This window comes from Panulirus ornatus, chromosome 16, assembly GCF_036320965.1.
Source record: "Panulirus ornatus isolate Po-2019 chromosome 16, ASM3632096v1, whole genome shotgun sequence".
Lineage (NCBI taxonomy): Eukaryota > Metazoa > Arthropoda > Malacostraca > Decapoda > Palinuridae > Panulirus > Panulirus ornatus.
The window spans coordinates 30,367,842-30,387,284 of NC_092239.1; the positions used below are offsets into that span (position 1 = coordinate 30,367,842).

General features: G+C 41.2%; 1 protein-coding gene across 5 annotated transcripts in view; it reads right to left on the reverse strand.

Annotated features, from left to right (window-relative positions):
- LOC139754203 (macrophage mannose receptor 1-like) overlaps positions 1-19,443 on the reverse strand; it is a 140,952-nt gene that overhangs the window by 100,879 nt on the left and 20,630 nt on the right. Inside the window, exons 1-5 of one of the 5 annotated variants that reach the window (XM_071671438.1) lie at positions 15,960-15,997; positions 15,026-15,407; positions 10,561-10,602; positions 10,102-10,290; positions 2,868-2,981 (exon numbers count right to left, since the gene is read on the reverse strand). In XM_071671438.1, the coding sequence (XP_071527539.1) occupies positions 2,868-2,981; positions 10,102-10,290; positions 10,561-10,602; positions 15,026-15,065 (385 nt within the window). In that variant the 5' untranslated portion in view covers positions 15,066-15,407; positions 15,960-15,997. Of the gene's footprint in view, positions 1-2,867; positions 2,982-10,101; positions 10,291-10,560; positions 10,603-15,025; positions 15,408-15,825; positions 15,998-19,443 lie in introns of those variants that run through there. The other 4 variants (XM_071671437.1, XM_071671434.1, XM_071671436.1 and 1 more) reach the window with 4 other exon arrangements.

Sequence of the window (19,443 nt, forward strand, 5' to 3'; positions counted from 1 at the left end):
GACTCACTTCCCAAGCTCTCTCATCCCCAACAGACTTCATACTTGCCCCTCTTTCCAAAACTCTTTTATTCACCTCCCTACCAACCCCATCCATAAACAAATCAAACAACCATGGAGACATCACACACCCCTGCCGTAAACCTACATTCACTGAGAACCAATCACTTTCCTCTCTTCCTACACGTACACATGCCTTACATCCTCGATAAAAACTTTTCACTGCTTCTAACAAGTTGCCTCCCACACCATATATTCTTAGTACCTTCCACAGAGCATCTCTATCAACTCTATCATATGCCTTCTCCAGATCCATGTCCATAAATGCTACTTAACAAATCCATTTGCTTTTCTAAGTATTTCTCACATACATTCTTCAAAGCAAACACCTGATCCACACATCCTCTACCACTTCTGAAACCACACTGCTCTTCCTCAATCTGATGCTCTGTACATGCCTTCACCCTCTCAATCAATACCCTCCCATATAATTTCCCAGGAATACTCAACAAACTTATACATCTGTAATTTGAGCACTCACTCTTATCCCCTTTGCCTTTGTCCAATGGCACTATGCACGCATTCCGGCAAACCTCAGGCACCTCAACATGAATCATACATACATTAAATAACCTTACCAACCAGTCAACAATACAGTCACCTCCTTTTTTAATAAATTCCATTTCAATACCATCCAAAGCTGCTGCCTTGCCGGCCTTCATCTTCCGCAAAGCTTTTACTACCTCTTCTCTGATTACCAAATCATTTTCCCTAACCCTCTCACTTTGCACACCACCTCGACCAAAACACCCTATATCTGCCACTCTATCATCAAACACATTCAACAAACCTTCAAAATAATCACTCCATCTCTTTCTCACATCACCACTACTTGTTATCACCTCCCCATTAGCCCCCTGCACTGAAGTTCCCATTTGCTCCCTTGTCTTACGCACTTTATTTACTTACTTCCAGAACATCTTTTTATTCTCCCTAAGATTTAATGATACTCTCTCACCCCAACCCTCATGAGTCCTTTTTTTTCACCCCTTGCACCTTTCTCTTGACCTCCTGTCTCTTTCTTTTATACATCTCCCACTCATTTGCATTTTTTCCCTGCAAAAATCGGCCAAATGCCTCTCTTCTCTTTCACTAATAACCTTACTTCTTCATCCCACCACTCACTACCCTTTATAATCAACCCACCTCCCACACTTCTCATGCCACAAGCATCTTTTGTGCAAGCCATCACTGATTCCCTAAATACATCCCATTCCTCCCCCACTCCCCTTACCTGCTTTGTTCTCACCTTTTTTCCATTCTGTACTCAGTTTCTCCTGGTACTTCCTCAGACAAGTCTCCTTCCCAAGCTCACTTACTCTCACCACCCGCTTCACCCCAACATTCTCTCTTCTTTTCTGAAAACCCACACAAATTTTCACCGCCTCCACAAGATAATGATCAGACATCCCCCCAGTTGCACCTCTCAGCACATTAACATCCAAGAGTCTCTCTTTCGCGAGCCTGTCAATTAACACGTAATCCAATAACGCTCTCTGGTCATCTCTCCTACTTACATAGGTATACTTATGTATATCTCGCTTTTTAAACCAGGTATTCCCAATCACCAGTCCTTTTACAGCACATAAATCTACAAGCTCTTCACCATTTCCATTTACAACACTGAACACCCCATGTAAACCAACTATTCCCTCAACTGCCACATTACTCTCCTTTGCATTCAAATCACTCATCACTATAACCCGGTCTTGTGCATCAAAACCACTAACACACTCATTCAGCTGCTCCCAAAACACTTGCCTCTCATGATCTTTCTTCTCATGCTCAGGTGCATATGCACCAATAATCATCCATCTCTCCCCCTCAACTTTTAGTTTTACCCATATTAATCTAGAATTTACTTTCTCACATTCTATCACATACTCCCACAACACCTGTTTCAGGAGTAGTGCTACTTCTTCCCTTGCTCTTGTCCTCTCACTAACCCCTGACTTTACTCATATATATATATATATATATATATATATATATATATATATATATATATATATATATATATATATATATGGGGTTGTGCGGAAGAGGATGGATGTGTTGGAAGCGAGATGTTTGAGGACAATGTGTGGTATGAGGTGGTTTGATCGATTAAGTAATGAAAGGGTAAGAAAGATGTGTGTTAATAAAAAGATTGTGCTTGAGAGAGCAGAAGAGGGTGTATTGAAATGATTTGGTCACATGGAGAGAATGAGTGAGGAAAGATTAACAAAGAGGATGTATGTGTCAGAGGTGGAGGGAACGAGCAGTGGGAGACGAAATTGGAGGTGGAAGGATGGAGTAAAAAAGATTTTGAGCGATCAGGACCTGAACATGCAAGAGGGTGAAAGGCGTGCAAGGAATAGAGTGAATTGGAACGATATGGTAAACCGGGGTCGACGTGCTGTCAGTGTATTGAACCAGGGCATGTGACGCGTCTGGGGAAACCATGGCAAGTTTTGTGGGGCCTGGATGTGGAAAGGGAGCTGTGGTTTCGGTGCACCGTACATGACAGCTAGAGACTGAGTGTGGACGAATGTGGCCTTTGTTGTCTTTTCCTAGCGCTACCTCGCGGGGGGAGGGGGGGTGTCATTTCATGTGTGGCGGGGTGGCGACGGGAATGAATAAAGGATGCAAGTATGAATTACGTACTTGTGTGTGTGTGTGTGTGTATATATATATATATATATATATATATATATATATATATATATATATATATATATATATATATATATATATATATATATATATATATATATATCATCAGCGTGTTTAAGGTATTTAAGATGTACACCATTGGTAAACATACGTACAGTGGTTAGTGAGACTTGACCATCGGGTGAAGGTAAGAGGACTCCCGTCTGACCAAGATACAACGCCTCGTTGACCAATATCAGTCACACCAATCCACGTGGCTGTTGCATCATCTGTAAGTAATCATCTCCCATTAATAATGAGACATCTCCTGTACGTAATCATCTCCCATTAATAATGAGATTTCCTGTAAGTAATCGTCTCCCATTAATAATGAGACATCTCCTGTAAGTAATCGTCTCCCATTGATAATGAGACATCTCCTGTACGTAATCATCTCCCATTAATAATGAGATTTCCTGTAAGTAATCATCTCCCATTAATAATGAGACATCTCCTGTAAGTAATCGTCTCCCATTGATAATGAGACATCTCCTGTACGTAATCATCTCCCATTAATAATGAGACATCTCCTGTAAGTAATCGTCTCCCATTAATAATGAGACATCTGTAAGTAATCGTTTCCCATTAATAATGAGACCTGTAAATAATCATTTCCCATTAATAAGGAGACATCATCTATAAGTAATCATTTCCCATTGATATCAAGACATCGTCGAAAAGTAATCATTTCCCATCATTGATAAGAGATCATCTGGAAGTAGTTATGTCATGATACAATAATTGCCCTTTCTTTGATCATATGAAATGAAAAATCTTTTCCCGGAAGTGAGGTAAACCACATTTAGATAACTTTTGAACATCGAAGGAGCTTTTCGCTAGGAAAACCTACCAGATTTATACGTGATTTTACTCTTCCCAACAATTCTCGATTCTTCTTAGAAGTAATTCGTGCAACATTTGAACATTGTCCTTACCAAATCTTACTTTATCTTCATATTTCCACTGTTTTTATTAACAAGTTTATGTATATATCATAAGTATATATTTTCATATATTAATGCATAATTACCCAGTGTCTCTGAAAGACTCCTGCTGTTACCCAGCACATTTTTCTGAAGGCTCCTGCAGCCGCCTGCCTACTTCCAGAATCAGAGAAATGTAAACTCCTTTGGAGTGGTTTCAGAAGTGGTAGAGGATGTGTGGATCAGGTGTTTGCTTTGAAGAATGTATGTGAGAAATACTTAGAAAAGCAAATGGATTTGTATGTAGCATTTATGGATCTGGAGAAGGCATATGATAGAGTTGATAGAGATGCTCTGTGGAAGGTATTAAGAATATATGGTGTGGGAGGCAAGTTGTTAGAAGCAGTGAAAAGTTTTTATCGAGGATGTAAGGCATGTGTACGTGTAGGAAGAGAGGAAAGTGATTGGTTCTCAGTGAATGTAGGTTTGCGGCAGGGGTGTGTGATGTCTCCATGGTTGTTTAATTTGTTTATGGATGGGGTTGTTAGGGAGGTAAATGCAAGAGTTTTGGAAAGAGGGGCAAGTATGAAGTCTGTTGGGGATGAGAGAGCTTGGGAAGTGAGTCAGTTGTTGTTCGCTGATGATACAGCGCTGGTGGCGGATTCATGTGAGAAACTGCAGAAGCTGGTGACGGAGTTTGGTAAAGTGTGTGGAAGAAGAAAGTTAAGAGTAAATGTGAATAAGAGCAAGGTTATTAGGTACAGTAGGGTTGAGGGTCAAGTCAATTGGGAGGTGAGTTTGAATGGAGAAAAACTGGAGGAAGTGAAGTGTTTTAGATATCTGGGAGTGGATCTGGCAGCGGATGGAACCATGGAAGCGGAAGTGGATCATAGGGTGGGGGAGGGGGCGAAAATTTTGGGAGCCTTGAAAAATGTGTGGAAGTCGAGAACATTATCCCGGAAAGCAAAAATGGGTATGTTTGAAGGAATAGTGGTTCCAACAATGTTGTATGGTTGCGAGGCGAGGGCTATGGATAGAGTTGTGCGCAGGAGGCTGGATGTGCTGGAAATGAGATGCTTGAGGACAATGTGTGGTGTGAGGTGGTTTGATCGAGTAAGTAACGTAAGGGTAAGAGAGATGTGTGGAAATAAAAAGAGCGTGGTTGAGAGAGCAGAAGAGGGTGTTTTGAAATGGTTTGGGCACATGGAGAGAATGAGTGAGGAAAGATTGACCAAGAGGTTATATGTGTCGGAGGTGGAGGGAACGAGGAGAAGAGGGAGACCAAATTGGAGGTGGAAAGATGGAGTGAAAAGGATTTTGTGTGATCGGGGCCTGAACATGCAGGAGGGTGAAAGGAGGGCAAGAAATAGAGCGAATTGGAGTGATGTGGTATACAGGGGTTGACGTGCTGTCAGTGGATTGAACCAGGGCATGTGGGGCGTCCGGGGTAAACCATGGAAAGCTGTGTAGGTATGTATATTTGCGTGTGTGGACGTGTGTATGTACATGTGTATGGGGGGGGGGGTTGGGCCATTTCTTTCGTCTGTTTCCTTGCGCTACCTCGCAAACGCGGGAGACAGCGACAAAGTATAAAAAAAAAAAAAAAAAAAAAAAATATTTTTTTTTTTTTTTTTTTTTTTGCTTTGTCGCTGTCTCCCGCGTTTGCGAGGTAGCGCAAGGAAACAGACGAAATAAATGGCCCAACCCACCCCTATACACATGTATGTACATACGTCCACACACGCAAATATACATACCTACACAGCTTTCCATGGTGTACCCCAGACGTTTCACATGCCCTGATTCAATCCACTGACAGCACGTCAACCCCGGTATACCAAATCGATCCAATTCACTCTATTCCTTGCCCTCCTTTCACCCTCCTGCATGTTCAGGCCCCGATCACACAAAATCTTTTTCACTCCATCTTTCCACCTCCAATTTGGTCTCCCACTTCTCGTTCCCTCCACCTCTGACACATATATCCTCTTGGTCAATCTTTCCTCACTCATTCTCTCCATGTGACCAAACCATTTCAAAACACCCTTTTCTGCTCTCCCAACCACACTCTTTTTATTACCACACATCTCTCTTACCCTTTCATTACTTACTCGATCAAACCACCTCACACCACATATTGTCCTCAAACATCTCATTTCCAGCACATCCACACTCCTCCGCACAACTCTATCTATAGCCCACGCCTCGCAACCATATAACATTGTTGGATCCACTATTCCTTCAAACAAACCCATTTTTGCTTTCCAAGACAACTTTCTTGACTTCCACACATTTTTCAACGCTTCCAGAACTTTCGCCCCCTCCTCCACCCTATGATTCACTTCCGCTTCCTTGTTTCCATCCGCTGCCAAATCCACTCCCAGATATCTGAAACACTTCACTTCCTCCAGTTTTTCTCCATTCAAACTTACCTCCCAATTGACTTGTCCCTCAACTCTACTGTACCTAATAACCTTGCTCTTATTCACATTTACTCTCAGCTTTCTACTTTCACACACTTTACCAAACTCAGTCACCAGCTTCCGCAGTTTCTCACCCGAATCAGCCACCAGCGCTTTATCATCAGCGAACAACGACTGACTCACTTCCCAAGCTCTCTCATCCATAACAGACTGCATACTTGCCCCCCTTTCCAAAACTCTTGCATTCACCTCCCTAACAACAGCATCCACAAACAAATTAAACAACCATGGAGACATCACACACCCCTGCGGCAAACCAACATTCACGGAGAACCAATCGCTTTCCTCTCTTCTTACTCTTACACATGCCTTACATCCTTGATAAAAACTTTTCACTGCTAACAACTTACCATTCACACCATATATTCTTAATACCTTCCACAGAGCATCTGTATCAACTCTACCATATGCCTTCTCCAGATCCATAAATGCTACAAACAAATCCATTTGTTTTTCTAAGTATTTCTCACATACATTCTTCAAAGCAAACACCTGATCCACACATCCTCTACCACTTCTGAAACCACACTGCTCTTCCCCAATCCGATTCTCTGTACGTGCCTTCACCCTCAATCAATACCCTCCCATATAATTTCCCAGGAATACTCAACAAACGTATACCTCTGTAATTTGAGCACTCACTTTTATCCCCTTTGCCTTTGTCCAATGGCACTATGCAAGCATTCCGCCAATCCTCAGGCACCTCACCATGAGTCATACATACATCAAGAAGCTTACTAACCAGTCAGCAATACAGTCACCCCCTTTTTTGATAAATTCCACCGCAATGCCATCCAAACCCGCTGCCTTGCCGGCTTTCATCTTCCGCAAAGCTTTTACTACCTCTTCTCTGTTTACCAAATCATTCTCCCTAACCCTCTCACTTTGCACACTACCTCGACCAAAACACTCTACATCTGCCACTCTATCATCAAACACATTCAACAAACCTTCAAAATACTCACTCCATCTCCTTCTCACATCACCACTACTTGTTATCACCTCCCCATTAGCCCCCTTCACTGATGTTCCCATTTGTTCCCTTGTATTACGCACTTTATTTACCACTTTCCAAAACATCTTTTTATTCTCCCTAAAGTTTAATGATACACTCTCACCCCAACTCTCATTTCCTTTCTTTTTCGCCCCCTGCACCTTTCTCTTGACCTCCTGCCTCCTCCTTTTATACATCTCTCAGTCATTTGCATTATTTCCCTGCAAAAATCGTCCAAATGCCTCTCTCTTCTCTTTCACTAATAATCTTACTTCTTCATCCCACCATTCACTGCCCTTTCTAATCTGCCAACCTCCCACGCTTCTATGCCACAAGTATCTTTTGCGCAAGCCATCATTGCTTCCCAAAATACATCCCATTCCTCCCCCACTCCCCTTACCTCCTTTGTTCTCACCTTTTTCCATTCTGTACTTAGTCTCTCCTGGTACTTCCTCACACAAGTCTCCTTCCCAAGCTCACTTACTCTCACCACTCTCTTCACGCCAACATTCTCTCTTATTTTCTGAAAACCTCTACAAATCTTCACCTTCGCCTCCACAAGATAATGATCGGACATCCCTCCAGTTGCACCTCTCAGCACATTAACATCCAAAAGTCTCTCTTTTGCGCGCCTATCAATCAAGACGTAATCCAATAACGCTCTCTGCCATCTCTCCTACTTACATACGTACACTTATGTATCTCTCTTTTTTTAAACCAGGTATTCCCAATCACCAGTCCTTTTTCAGCACATAAATGCACAAGCTCTTCACCAATTCCATTTACAACACTGAACACCCCATGTACACCAATAATTCCCTCAACTGCCGCATTACTCACCTTTGCATTTAACTCACCCATTACTATAATCCGGTCTTGTGCATCAAAACTACTAACACACTCACTCAGCTGCTTCCAAAACACTTGCCTCTCATGATGTTTCTTCTCATGCCCAGGTGCATATGCACCAATAATCACCCATCTCTCTCCATCCACTTTCAGTTTTACCCATATTAATCGAGAATTTACTTTCTTACACTCTATCATATACCCCCATCACTCCTGTTTCAAAAGTTATGATACTCCTTCCCTTGCTCTTGTCCTCTCACGAACCCCTGACTTTACTCCCAAGACATTTCCAAACCACTCTTCCCCTTTACCTTTGAGCTTCGTTTCACTCAGAGCCAAACCATCCAGGTTCCTTTCCTCAAACATACTACCTATCTCTCCTTTTCATTTCAAGCTAGAAGTTTCAGTTTTCTAAATTATTTCTTACTTTTTTCATATATATATATATGTATATGTGTGTGTGTGTATATATGTGCGTGTGTATGTGTATGTATATATATATATGTATATGTGTGTGTGTGTATATATGTGCGTGTGTATGTGTATGTATATATATATATATATATATATATATATATATATATATATATATATATATATATATATATATATATATTATCCCTGGGGATAGGGGTGAAAGAATACTTCCCACGCATTCCTCGCGTGTCGTAGAAGGCGACTAGAGGGGACGGGAGCGGGGGGCCAGAAATCCTCCCCTCCTTGTATTTTTTAACTTTCTAAAATGGGAAACAGATATATATATATATATATATATATATATATATATATATATATATATATATATATATATATATATATATATATATATATATCTTTTTCTTTCATACTATTCGCCATTTCCCGCGTTAGCGAGGTAGCGTTAAGAACAGAGGACTGGGCCTTAGAGGGAACATCCTTACCTGGCCCCCTTCTCTGTCCCTTCTTTTGGAAAAAAAAAAAAAACGAGAGGGGAGGATTTCCAGCCACCCGCTGTCTCCCGCGTTAGCGAGGTAGAGCAAGGAAACAGACGGAAGAATGGCCCAACCCACCCACATACACATGTATATACATACACGTCCACACACAGCACATATACATATCTACACATCTCACCGTATACATATATTTACACACACAGACATATACATATATACACATGTACATAATTCATACTGTCTGCCCTTATTCATTCTCGTCGCCACCCCGCCACACATGAAATGAAAACCCCCTCCCCCCGCATGTGCGGGAGGTAACGCTAGGAAAAGACAACAAAGGCCACATTCTTTCACACTCATTCTCTTGCTGCCACGCAATAATGCCCGAAACCACAGCTCCCTTTCCACATCCAGGCCCCACACAACTTTCCATGGTTTACCCCAGACGCTTCACATGCCCTGATTTAATCCACTGACAGCACGTCAACCCCGGTATACCACATCGATCCAATTCACTCTATTCCTTGCCCTCCTTTAACCTTCCTGCATGTTCAGGCCCCGATCACACAAAATCTTTTTCACTCCATCTTTCCACCTCCAATTTGGTCTCCCACTTCTCCTCGTTCCCTCCACCTCCGACACATATATCCTCTTGGTCAATCTTTCCTCACTCATTCTCTCCATGTGCCCAAACCATTTCAAAACACCCTCTTCTGCTCTCTCAACCACGCTCTTTTTATTTCCACACATCTCTCTTACCCTTACTTTACTTACGGTAAAACCTTTATTATATATATATATATATATATATATATATATATATATATATATATATATATATATATATATATATTATATATATATATATATATATATATATATATATATATTTTTTTTTTTTTTTTTTTTTTTTTTTTCATACTATTCGCCATTTCCCGCATTAGCGAGGTAGCGTTAAGAACAGAGGACTGGGCCTTAGAGGGAATATCCTCACCTGACTCCCTTCTCTGTTCCTTCTTTTGGAAAATTAAAAAAAAAATGAACAGGTTGACTGTGGACCAACCTCTGAAACCAGGATTGGAACATTTGCGCCCTACTCTGGGCCGCCCGTAAATGGATCATGTTCAGAATGTTGTCCGCTACACTACGAAGGACCATTAACTTACGTCCAGTAAACATGGAGGTGACAAAATCATTCTCCTCGACAGAGTGTATGGAGACGAGGTCAGCGCCCTTACTACGACACGCCTCTCGGGCGCCGTTGTACGTGCTCAGTGGGTAGATGTTGTCGTCGTTTGAGAAGTAGTAGCAGTAACTGCCGAAGGAGGCCCAGCCGTCCTCACAGCCAACATGCGCTAGATGGACGATACGAGAGGTATGAGAAACAACAACAGCCACTGCTTTCCAAGAGTATAATTAGGTTCAGTGGAAAGGGCTTTGCTGTAATCACTTATTTGTACTGTATGGGAAGGGAGTTTTACGCTCGTAGGAACTCATTTCATGAACACTGTGTGTGTGTGTGTGTGTGTGTGTGTGTGTGTGTGTGTGTCCAGGCCTAGAACAAAGTAATGACATTTGTACATCGCATTAAGTCTCACTTAGCTACAAGCTGCACCAGTCCTAACCTTCAGGGACCCATAGCTCCGCGGAACCAACACAGTTGCCATCTGAAACACCATGACAGAAAATAGAATTATTTTGCATTCTTTGTTTAACATGTATTAAAAATTTTGTATTTTTTTTAGCTGTTGACTGTCATTGCATTCATACATACATACATACATACATATAAACAGAGATAGACAGATAAATAGATAGATATAAGTAGGTAGGTAGGTAGGGTGGGTGGGTACGTAGGTAGGTGGGAGTATAGGAGGTGAGAAATATTTTTCGCATTCCCCGAGTCTCGTAGAAGGCATTTAAACGGGGTGTGAGTGGGGGACTGAAAGCCCTTCCCTTCTTGTATTTAAATTTCTAAAAGGTGGAACAAAAGAAGGAGTCAAACAGGGAGAGCTCCACCTCCGTGAAGGCTCTGGCTTGGGTTTCTGAATGTGTGTGGATGTAACCAAGATAAGAAGAAAGGAGAGATAGGTAGCATGTTTGAGGAAATAAACCTGGATGTTCTGACTCTGAGAGAAACAAAGCTCAAGGGTAAGGGGAATGAATGGTTGGAAATGTCTTAGGAGTATAGTCGTAGTTAAGAGGACAACAGCGAAGGAAGAAGCATCACTGCTGAAGCAGTTGTGGGAGTGTGTAAAAGAGTGTAAGGAAGTGAGATCTAGAATGATATAGGCGAGGATAAAAGTGGATGGCGAGAGATGGGTAATTATTAATGCTTATGCACCTGGCCATGAGAAGAAAGATCATTGACAGGCAAGTGTTCTGGGAACAGCTGAGTGTGTGTGTGTGTGTGTGTGTGTGTGTGTGTGTGTGTGTGTGTGTGTGTGTGTGTTTGTGTGTGTGTGTGTGTGTGTGTGTGTCAGGAGTTTTCGTGCAAGAGAACGGTATTAGTGATGGGTGACTTATGTGCGAAAGTGAGTAGCTGAGGGAATAACTGGGGTAATGGGATATCCAGTAAAGTGAACGGAAATGGTAAACAGCTTGAGGAGGTCTGTGCTGAAAAGACAGGTAATAGGGAATACCAGATTTAAAAGGATGAGCATACATAAATATACGTATGTGAGTAGGAAAGTTGGTTAACTGGTATTATTGGATTACATGATGGTTAAATGACACGTAAATAGGAAATTTTTGGATGTGAATGTGCTGAGAGGGGCAGCTGGTGGGATGTCTGATCACTAACTTATGGAGTCGAGGGTGAATATTTGTATAGGTTTTCGGAAAAAAGAAATCGGTGTGAGTAGAGTGGTGAGAGTAAGTGAGGTACGGAAAGAGGCTTGTGCGGAGGCATATCAGGAGAAAGTGAGTGCATGATGGCAAGAGGTGGGAGCATATGAAGCTAGGGGAGTGAATAAGGAATGGAAGGTATTTCAGAAAGCAGCCCTAGCATGTGCCAAAGATGTCTGTGGCATGCGAAAGGTGGGAGGTGGGTAGATTTGGAAGGGTAGCGAGTGGTGGAATGAAGAAGTAAAGTTGCTAGTGAAAGAATAAAAGAGGTGTGTGGGCGGTACTTACAGGGAAGGAGAGCAAATGATTGGGGAGGCGTCAGGAGGTCAAGAGTGAAAATGCGGGGGTTAAAAAAGTGGGTAAATGAGAGTTGGGATTAGCGATTATCAATAAACTTTATGGAGAATGAGATGTTTTGGACCGGTTAGTAATGTGCGAAAAAAGAAACAAAAACCGAAGAAAGGGGGAAAATTTGTTAAAGGTGCAAAGAGGGAGTTGGTAACAGGTAGTGATGGAGAGAATATTTTAAAGGGTTGGTGAATGTGTTTGATAAGTTAGCGGATGTAAGGTGTTTGGTTTGGGGTATATGCGACATCAGAGAATCATGGGGAGTGTTTTGTGAAGAGAAAAGTGGTGGATACCTTACTCAAGATAAAATATGGCAAAGCAGCTGGAGTGGATGGTATTGCAGGTAAATTTTAAAAAGTGTGTGTGTGTGTGTGTGTGTGTGTGTGTGTGTGTGTGTGTGTGTGTGTGTGTGTGTGTGTGTGTGTGTTTGTGGAGGGGCGGAGGGTTGTTTATTGGTTAGTTATGATTTTCATTGTATGTATAGATCATGGTATGGTGCCTGAGGATTGGCGGAGTGCATGTATAGTGCCTTTGTATGAAGGCAAGTGAGATAAGGTAGGTGTTGAAACTACAGAGGCATAAGTTTGTTGAGTGTACGTAATAAGATTGGGGAGGAACAGTGTGGTTACCGAAGTAGTAGAAGATATGTGCATCAAGTATTTGGTTTAAAGAATTTGTGTGTGAGAAATACTTAGGGGAAAGTAGAATCTGTATGTGGCATTTATGGATCAAGAAAAAGAATATTGTGGGGTTGAGAAAGGTGTCTTATGGACGGTTTTATGGATATATGATGTGGGGAAAAAGCTACTAAAGGGAGAGAAGTTTTTATCAAGGGTGTAAGGCATTTACATGAATAGGAAGAGAAGAGAGTGAGTGGTTCCAAGTGACGGTTAGTCTGTAGCAGGGGTGTGTAATGTCACCTTGGCTGTTCAAAATTATTTATGGATGGGGTGCTGTGTGAGGTAAATGCGGGAGGCGTGGAGAGAGAGAGAAAGGCAAATACACAGTTTGTAGGGGATGCGAGAGGCTGGGAAGTGTCAGTTGTTGTTTGCGGAAGATACATCACTGGTGGCAGATTCAAGTGAGAAACTGCAGTTGATGACTAGGTTTCGAAGTGTGCGTGAAAGGAGGAAATTAAGAGTCATTGTGAGTAAAAGTAAGTTTATTAGGTTTAGCGGGGTTTAGGGACATGGTGGTTGGGGTGTGAGTTTGAATGCAGAGAAATTGGAGGAGGTGAAGTGTGTTAGGTATCTGGGAGTGGACATGGCAGCAAATTGAACCCTGGAAGTGGAAGAGTGTCATAGGGTTGGCAAGGGGGCGAAGGTCTGTGAGCACTGAAGAATGAGTGAAAAGAGAGCTCGTTATCTAGAAGGACAAAAATGGGTATGCCTGAAGGTACATTAGTCTTGATATCTTCATATGGATGCGAGGCAAGGGCTGCAGGTGACTATGTACAGAGGAGTATGGATGTGTTGGGAATGAAATGCTTGACAATAAGCGGTGTGAGGCGTTTTGATCAGATAAGAAAATAAAGGTTCAGAGAGAGGTGTGATGATAAAAAGAGTGTTTGAAAGAGCTGAAGAGGGTGTGCAGAAATGGTGTTGACACATGGCTATAATGAGTGAGGAAAGGTTGACAAAGAGGATATATGTGTGAGAAGTGGAGGGAACAGGTAGAAAGGGGAGACCAATTTGGAGATGGAAGGATGGAATGAAAAAAAAAAAAAGGGATTTGGGCCTGATCATGCAGGAAGATGAAAGGTGTGAACCGCATAAAGTGAAGTGGAGGATGTGGTAATAGGGATCGACGTGCTGTCAACGGACTGAGTCAGGACGTATGAAGCGACCAGAGGAAACAATGAAAAAGTCCGTAGGACCGGGTTATGGATAGAGAGCAGTGGTTTTGATGTGTTGCAAATGACTGCTACAGAATGAATGCGAACAAATTTAGCCTTTCTCCGTTTGTTCCTGGTGCTGCCTTGCTAACGCTAGAAACAGCGATCTAGAATAAAAAAAGGAAACAATACTGAATTTTTTTGTATTTGTTTTCAGGGGTTTATTGCACACATATTAGATACTGACCTCGTGTCTCTTTCTCTCTCTTTGTCTCTCCATTCCTCTTATTCACAAGGACATAAACATATCTTCAGAGACGCATAAACACACACACACACACACACACACACACACACACACACACACACACACACACACACAAGGATTGCCAAAAGGATATGTTCTTATTTGAATGCCTATGGATGGTGCTAAGGTCATGAGGGAAGTAAAGAATGATAAGGACTGCATCAACGTACAGGGAAACCGAAACAAATTCCATGGTTGTTTAACAAATTGTAGATGAGAAACTGCAAAATGACAAAGAAGGGAAATAGTGAAAGATGGCCTCATTACTAATAATATCTAACAGAAAATAAGAATTAATTTAGATATAAGTGGAAGAAAAGTATTACAATAAACCAAGCAAGAATCAATTTAGATACAAGTGGAAATTTTCCGGGGTATTCATATAAACCAAGCAAGAATCAGTTCAGCGAATGAAGAAATACTTCCATACTGAGGGAGTGGTAAACGAAAGGAAGCTAAATGAAGGGACCATGAATATAAAGGATAAAATGTTGCAGATATACTGTGAGGGAGAAATATGAAGTGATGGGACCCCCATGTAATCCTAGTGTTGTGCACAGAGATAACAAAATAGAAAAGATTACGCTCGGAAACAGTCAAAAGCATTCAAAGAGCATATAATCTGTAAATGAAAATATACTGATACAAAGGCAAATATACTTAAACACATACCGTGTATGGATACTGAATCACTGACATATCATGTATGGTTTCTCACATAAAGACCTGTTCGTAAAGCACACAAGCAACTTACCAAGCAGAAGAAACAATAACATCAGCAGTTGTGGTAACATGGTGAAGACAGCTTCTAGGTGGCGCAAATGAAGAGAAATATAGTTCGAGGTTTCCTTTGTTCTTCAGATCAAGATTTCCATCAATGCAAATTTGAAATCCATTAAGTGTGCATTAACTGATATTTAAGATTCTTTTTATCGGTCATAAGGGTGACTGGTTGGATATATGGGCCTCAGGCATCCCAACAGCCAGAGCCAATAAGGCAGTCAACCTCAAGTTATTAGCAACACTCGAAAAACCTTGAACACCTTCATTTATCAAAGATAATTCTAAGATCACGTACACTCGTACGAAAAAATGAATACTAAAAGTCTTCAGTTACTGTTGGCCTGGAAAGTTTCCTTAGTTGAAATTATAGTGGATGATAAATTCTACATGAATGACATCACATTTAACATATGCTCTTCGTTGAAGATATATAACAAAGACAAAGAGTGCATTTTTGAGTATATATATATATATATATATATATATATATATATATATATATATATATATATATATATATAGTCATAAATACTTTTTTCCAATGTCTAGCATATTGAGCAAGAAAAAGATAAGTTATTCTGAGTTACGCAATATTCATCAGCTGTTTATCGACGTGCCGACATCTATTGAAACAAATCATGTTCGACACAACACAGGGCTTAATGAACCCCGTGAACACGGCGGTACGGTCCATGGGTCCTTGGGCACGACCGGTACGACCCCTTAAGAACAACGACATGACCCTATAGTACGGTGGTATGGTTCTTATACCTACGCACAGCTTTGATCGAAGGTCATACCTTCATGGTCAAAGTTTATACCGTCGTACTCAAGGGTCGCAGTGTTGTGTGTACGGTCTTAAAAACCACAAAACTGGGAATCTTGTGTGAGAGAGAGGAGCCAACCAGGCATCCAAACGGGAGGACTTGAGGCCGATCACTGGCGGTCGCCGGCAGACCTCCCTCTCTCACAGGACTGCTGCACCGGTTCTAGATAATACTCCTCCCTAGATAAGTCCCATAACCCGACAGTATGCTCTCTGTAGCTTCTACACTCGCCATAGCTATGATATAACATATGGTAGTATCTCTCAACGCTTGAAGTAGATATTAGTGTTATATTTAACGTCTAGAAATCATCATTCTTCTCAAGAACTATATCAGAAGAACACAGTTTTTCCAGGGTTATCGACTGCCTTCCACACCGTTACCTCACAAAGTATTTTAGATTTAAAAGAGAACATATTTTTACAGAAATTTTCACACAGATGCAATACTGAAGTATCATTTTGATACCAAACTTGGAAAAAATTATCCAAGTAAATACAAATTAATGGAATAGGATATAACTGAAGAATAACTGGACACTTTGAGAATTATATATCCTGTAAGATAATATCCCGTTGTTTGTCTGAGCTAATAACACTTTTCCTTCTTGGAAACATGCCTTGATACATCCTATCCCTAAGAAGGGTGTCCGTTCTGACCCCTCCAACGGTCGTCCTATTGCTTTGACATCTGCCATTTCCAAAGTCTTTGAATCCCTCCTCAACTCCCATACCCTTAAATACCTCAAAAATCACAGTATTCTCTCCGATCACCAGAATGGCTTCCATAAGGAGAGATTCACTGGTGACATTTTTTCCTATTTTACTAATATGGTGTGGCATCGGGGTCTCATCTCTAAGATCCTCTCTTTTGGCTTCCCTCCCCCACTTTGCTCCTTGATATCTAGCTTCCTCACTGGCTGATCTATCTCTGTGGTTGTTGAAGGATCAGCCTCTTCCCTTTTCTCCATCAACAACGGTGTCCCTCAAGGTTCTATCCTGTCCCGTACACTTTTTCTCCTATTTTTTAAAGATTTCCGCTCCTCTTCAAATAATCCCGTGCACTCATACGCTGACGACTCATCCACATCCTTCAATTCAGTTTCCTCTTCTCTCACTCGATCTGCATCTCGTTTGATGGCTCCAAAACCCAATTTCTACCTATCTCTCTATGGAAAACAACTCTCGTCTTTGACGGTTCTGCATTCCCACCTCTTGACCCAATGAACGTTCTTGGTATTACTGTAACATTCATTATTTCTTGGCAACCCCACATTACAGGAATAGCTAAGTCTGCCTCCAAGAAACGAAGTGTCCTGTTTAGATGTCAAGACTTCTCTTCTGAACAGTTGCTCCGTTTATACAATGAATTGAGTAGTTCATGTATGGATTACTGCTCTCACATTTGGAGCGGTTCTAGCACTGTATCTTTACTTGATAAAGTAGAGCCGTAAGCGGTCCGACTTATAAACTGTCCCAGGCTAACTTGACCCCTTTGTCTTACGGCACAAAGTTGGTTCACTTTCCCTCTTTTATAGGTATGACTTTGTTTTTTGCTCCCTAGAGCTAGCTGATTGTGTGCCCCCAGAACTAGCTAGACCACGCAATACTCGGCAAGCTGCTGCGTCGTATGAGTATTGTGTGGCCATCGGCAACTTGAGGATGGGCCGTTTTGATACCTGTTTTTTTTTCCCTAAACGCCGAAGTTCTGGAACTCTACCTTCTCATGTCTTTTCCAATAATTACGGCCTCGCACATTTCAAAAGACAGATTTTTCACCTCAAAAATTCGTAAATACTTTTCCTTGTCTCTTCTTTTTTCGTTTCATAGTTCTCTCTAAATTTCAATTGAGGCTCGGACTTGATGTGGACTTTTGTCCATGACTGGAACCTTCAACATACAAAAAAAAAAGTCCTCTAACTGAACCTTATGACTGGTGGCTCGCTCGTCGTGTGCACCAGGTCTGTACATTTGTAGACGCGTATACAGACTTACACAAATACAAACATGCACTCACTGTGAAACAAAAATCTACCCATGAAGGACGAGGGGTAAGACTTTACTGTTCAGCTATACTACCTTGTCATCATCTGATGATACCGACTTACTCTCTTAACTGTATTAAAGAAAGGTTTTGACATATTTGAATGATGACTGCGGCACCTGGCGCTTTCTCCAAATGAAATATAACTTTATAGAGAGAAAACAAGTATAATTAATTTAATCATAAGTTGGATTCTATGTGACGGTTGATGACCATAGCTTTCTTCCTCCCCTGGGAACCATCCAGCTTGAGAGAGACATAGTGTAGGAGGATACGATATATCAGCCTAGACTTTGTTGAATAAACCTCTTTCTAAGATTTTCCTGGTGTCAAAATCACGACTCTTTACCGTGATAATAGATATACACCGATTGAAAAAGGTAATCGTGTTAGAGACCGCAAGATAAGGTATGATACCGTAACTTGAACGAACTTAATTTTCTTTTCGGTAACTTATCCAGATCATCTTAACCTAACCTAACCTAACCAGGACATACCAACTTAACCAAAAAAACCATGACATACTAATCTACCCAAACTAACCGGAACATGCTAACCTACTCAAACTAACCAGGATATCAAAACCGAACCAAACTAAACAAGACATCATCATTTAACCAAACAAACCAGGACGTACTAACCTAACCAAATTAACCAAGGAGGGCTAACCTGTTCAGACTAACCAGGGCTATTAACCTAACAAAACTAACCAGAACATCCTAAACTAACTAAACTTAACAGAACATGCTAACCTGTTCGAACTAACCAAGACATACAAACCTAACCAAACAAAACAGGAGATACTAACCTAATCAAACTAACCGGGGCATACTAACCTATTTAAACTAACCAGGATATAATAATATAACCAACCTAACCAGGAATAGCAAACCAGCCAGGACATACTAACCTAACCAAACTTGCCAGGACATACTCACTCAACATGATATCGTGTAGTAACATAAGGACCACTAACAACCGAACTGTATATATATCAAACGAAATTCTCCATGATAATTTTCATAAAGTGCGACATTAGTGAGCTTACGTGCAAAAGAAAATAGCATAAAATGATAAGAGAGCATGAGAATCCCACAAGACAGTCTTTCTAACCATGACTGGACAGTTTGCCCTGCCCTCGCTCAACTTGTTGCTGGTGTCAAAGTCGTGCAAGAGTTATCTCCGGTTGGTTCCCGCTGACGAGGGCCACCCTTCAGGGCACTTCGCCACTCTGAACGAGGAGGAGTAAATCAAAACGTGAACTACGAGAGACATGAAAGTTACATAACGATTTTAAAAGTGACAAACACTTCGTTGTTTCAAACTGGGGGTTAATGGCACTACTTGAATATGGAAACTCTCGGAGCTATTAATCGTGCCTAATGATTACCAGAGCTCTTGGGTCTCTGAACCCGTGGGTTAAATCAAGGGTTGTTGATAATTGGTGGAATCCACGAGTTGGTGGTGATCGTTGAATAATAGGATTATTAGATCAGTAAAACTGAGCTAATAGTAGTTG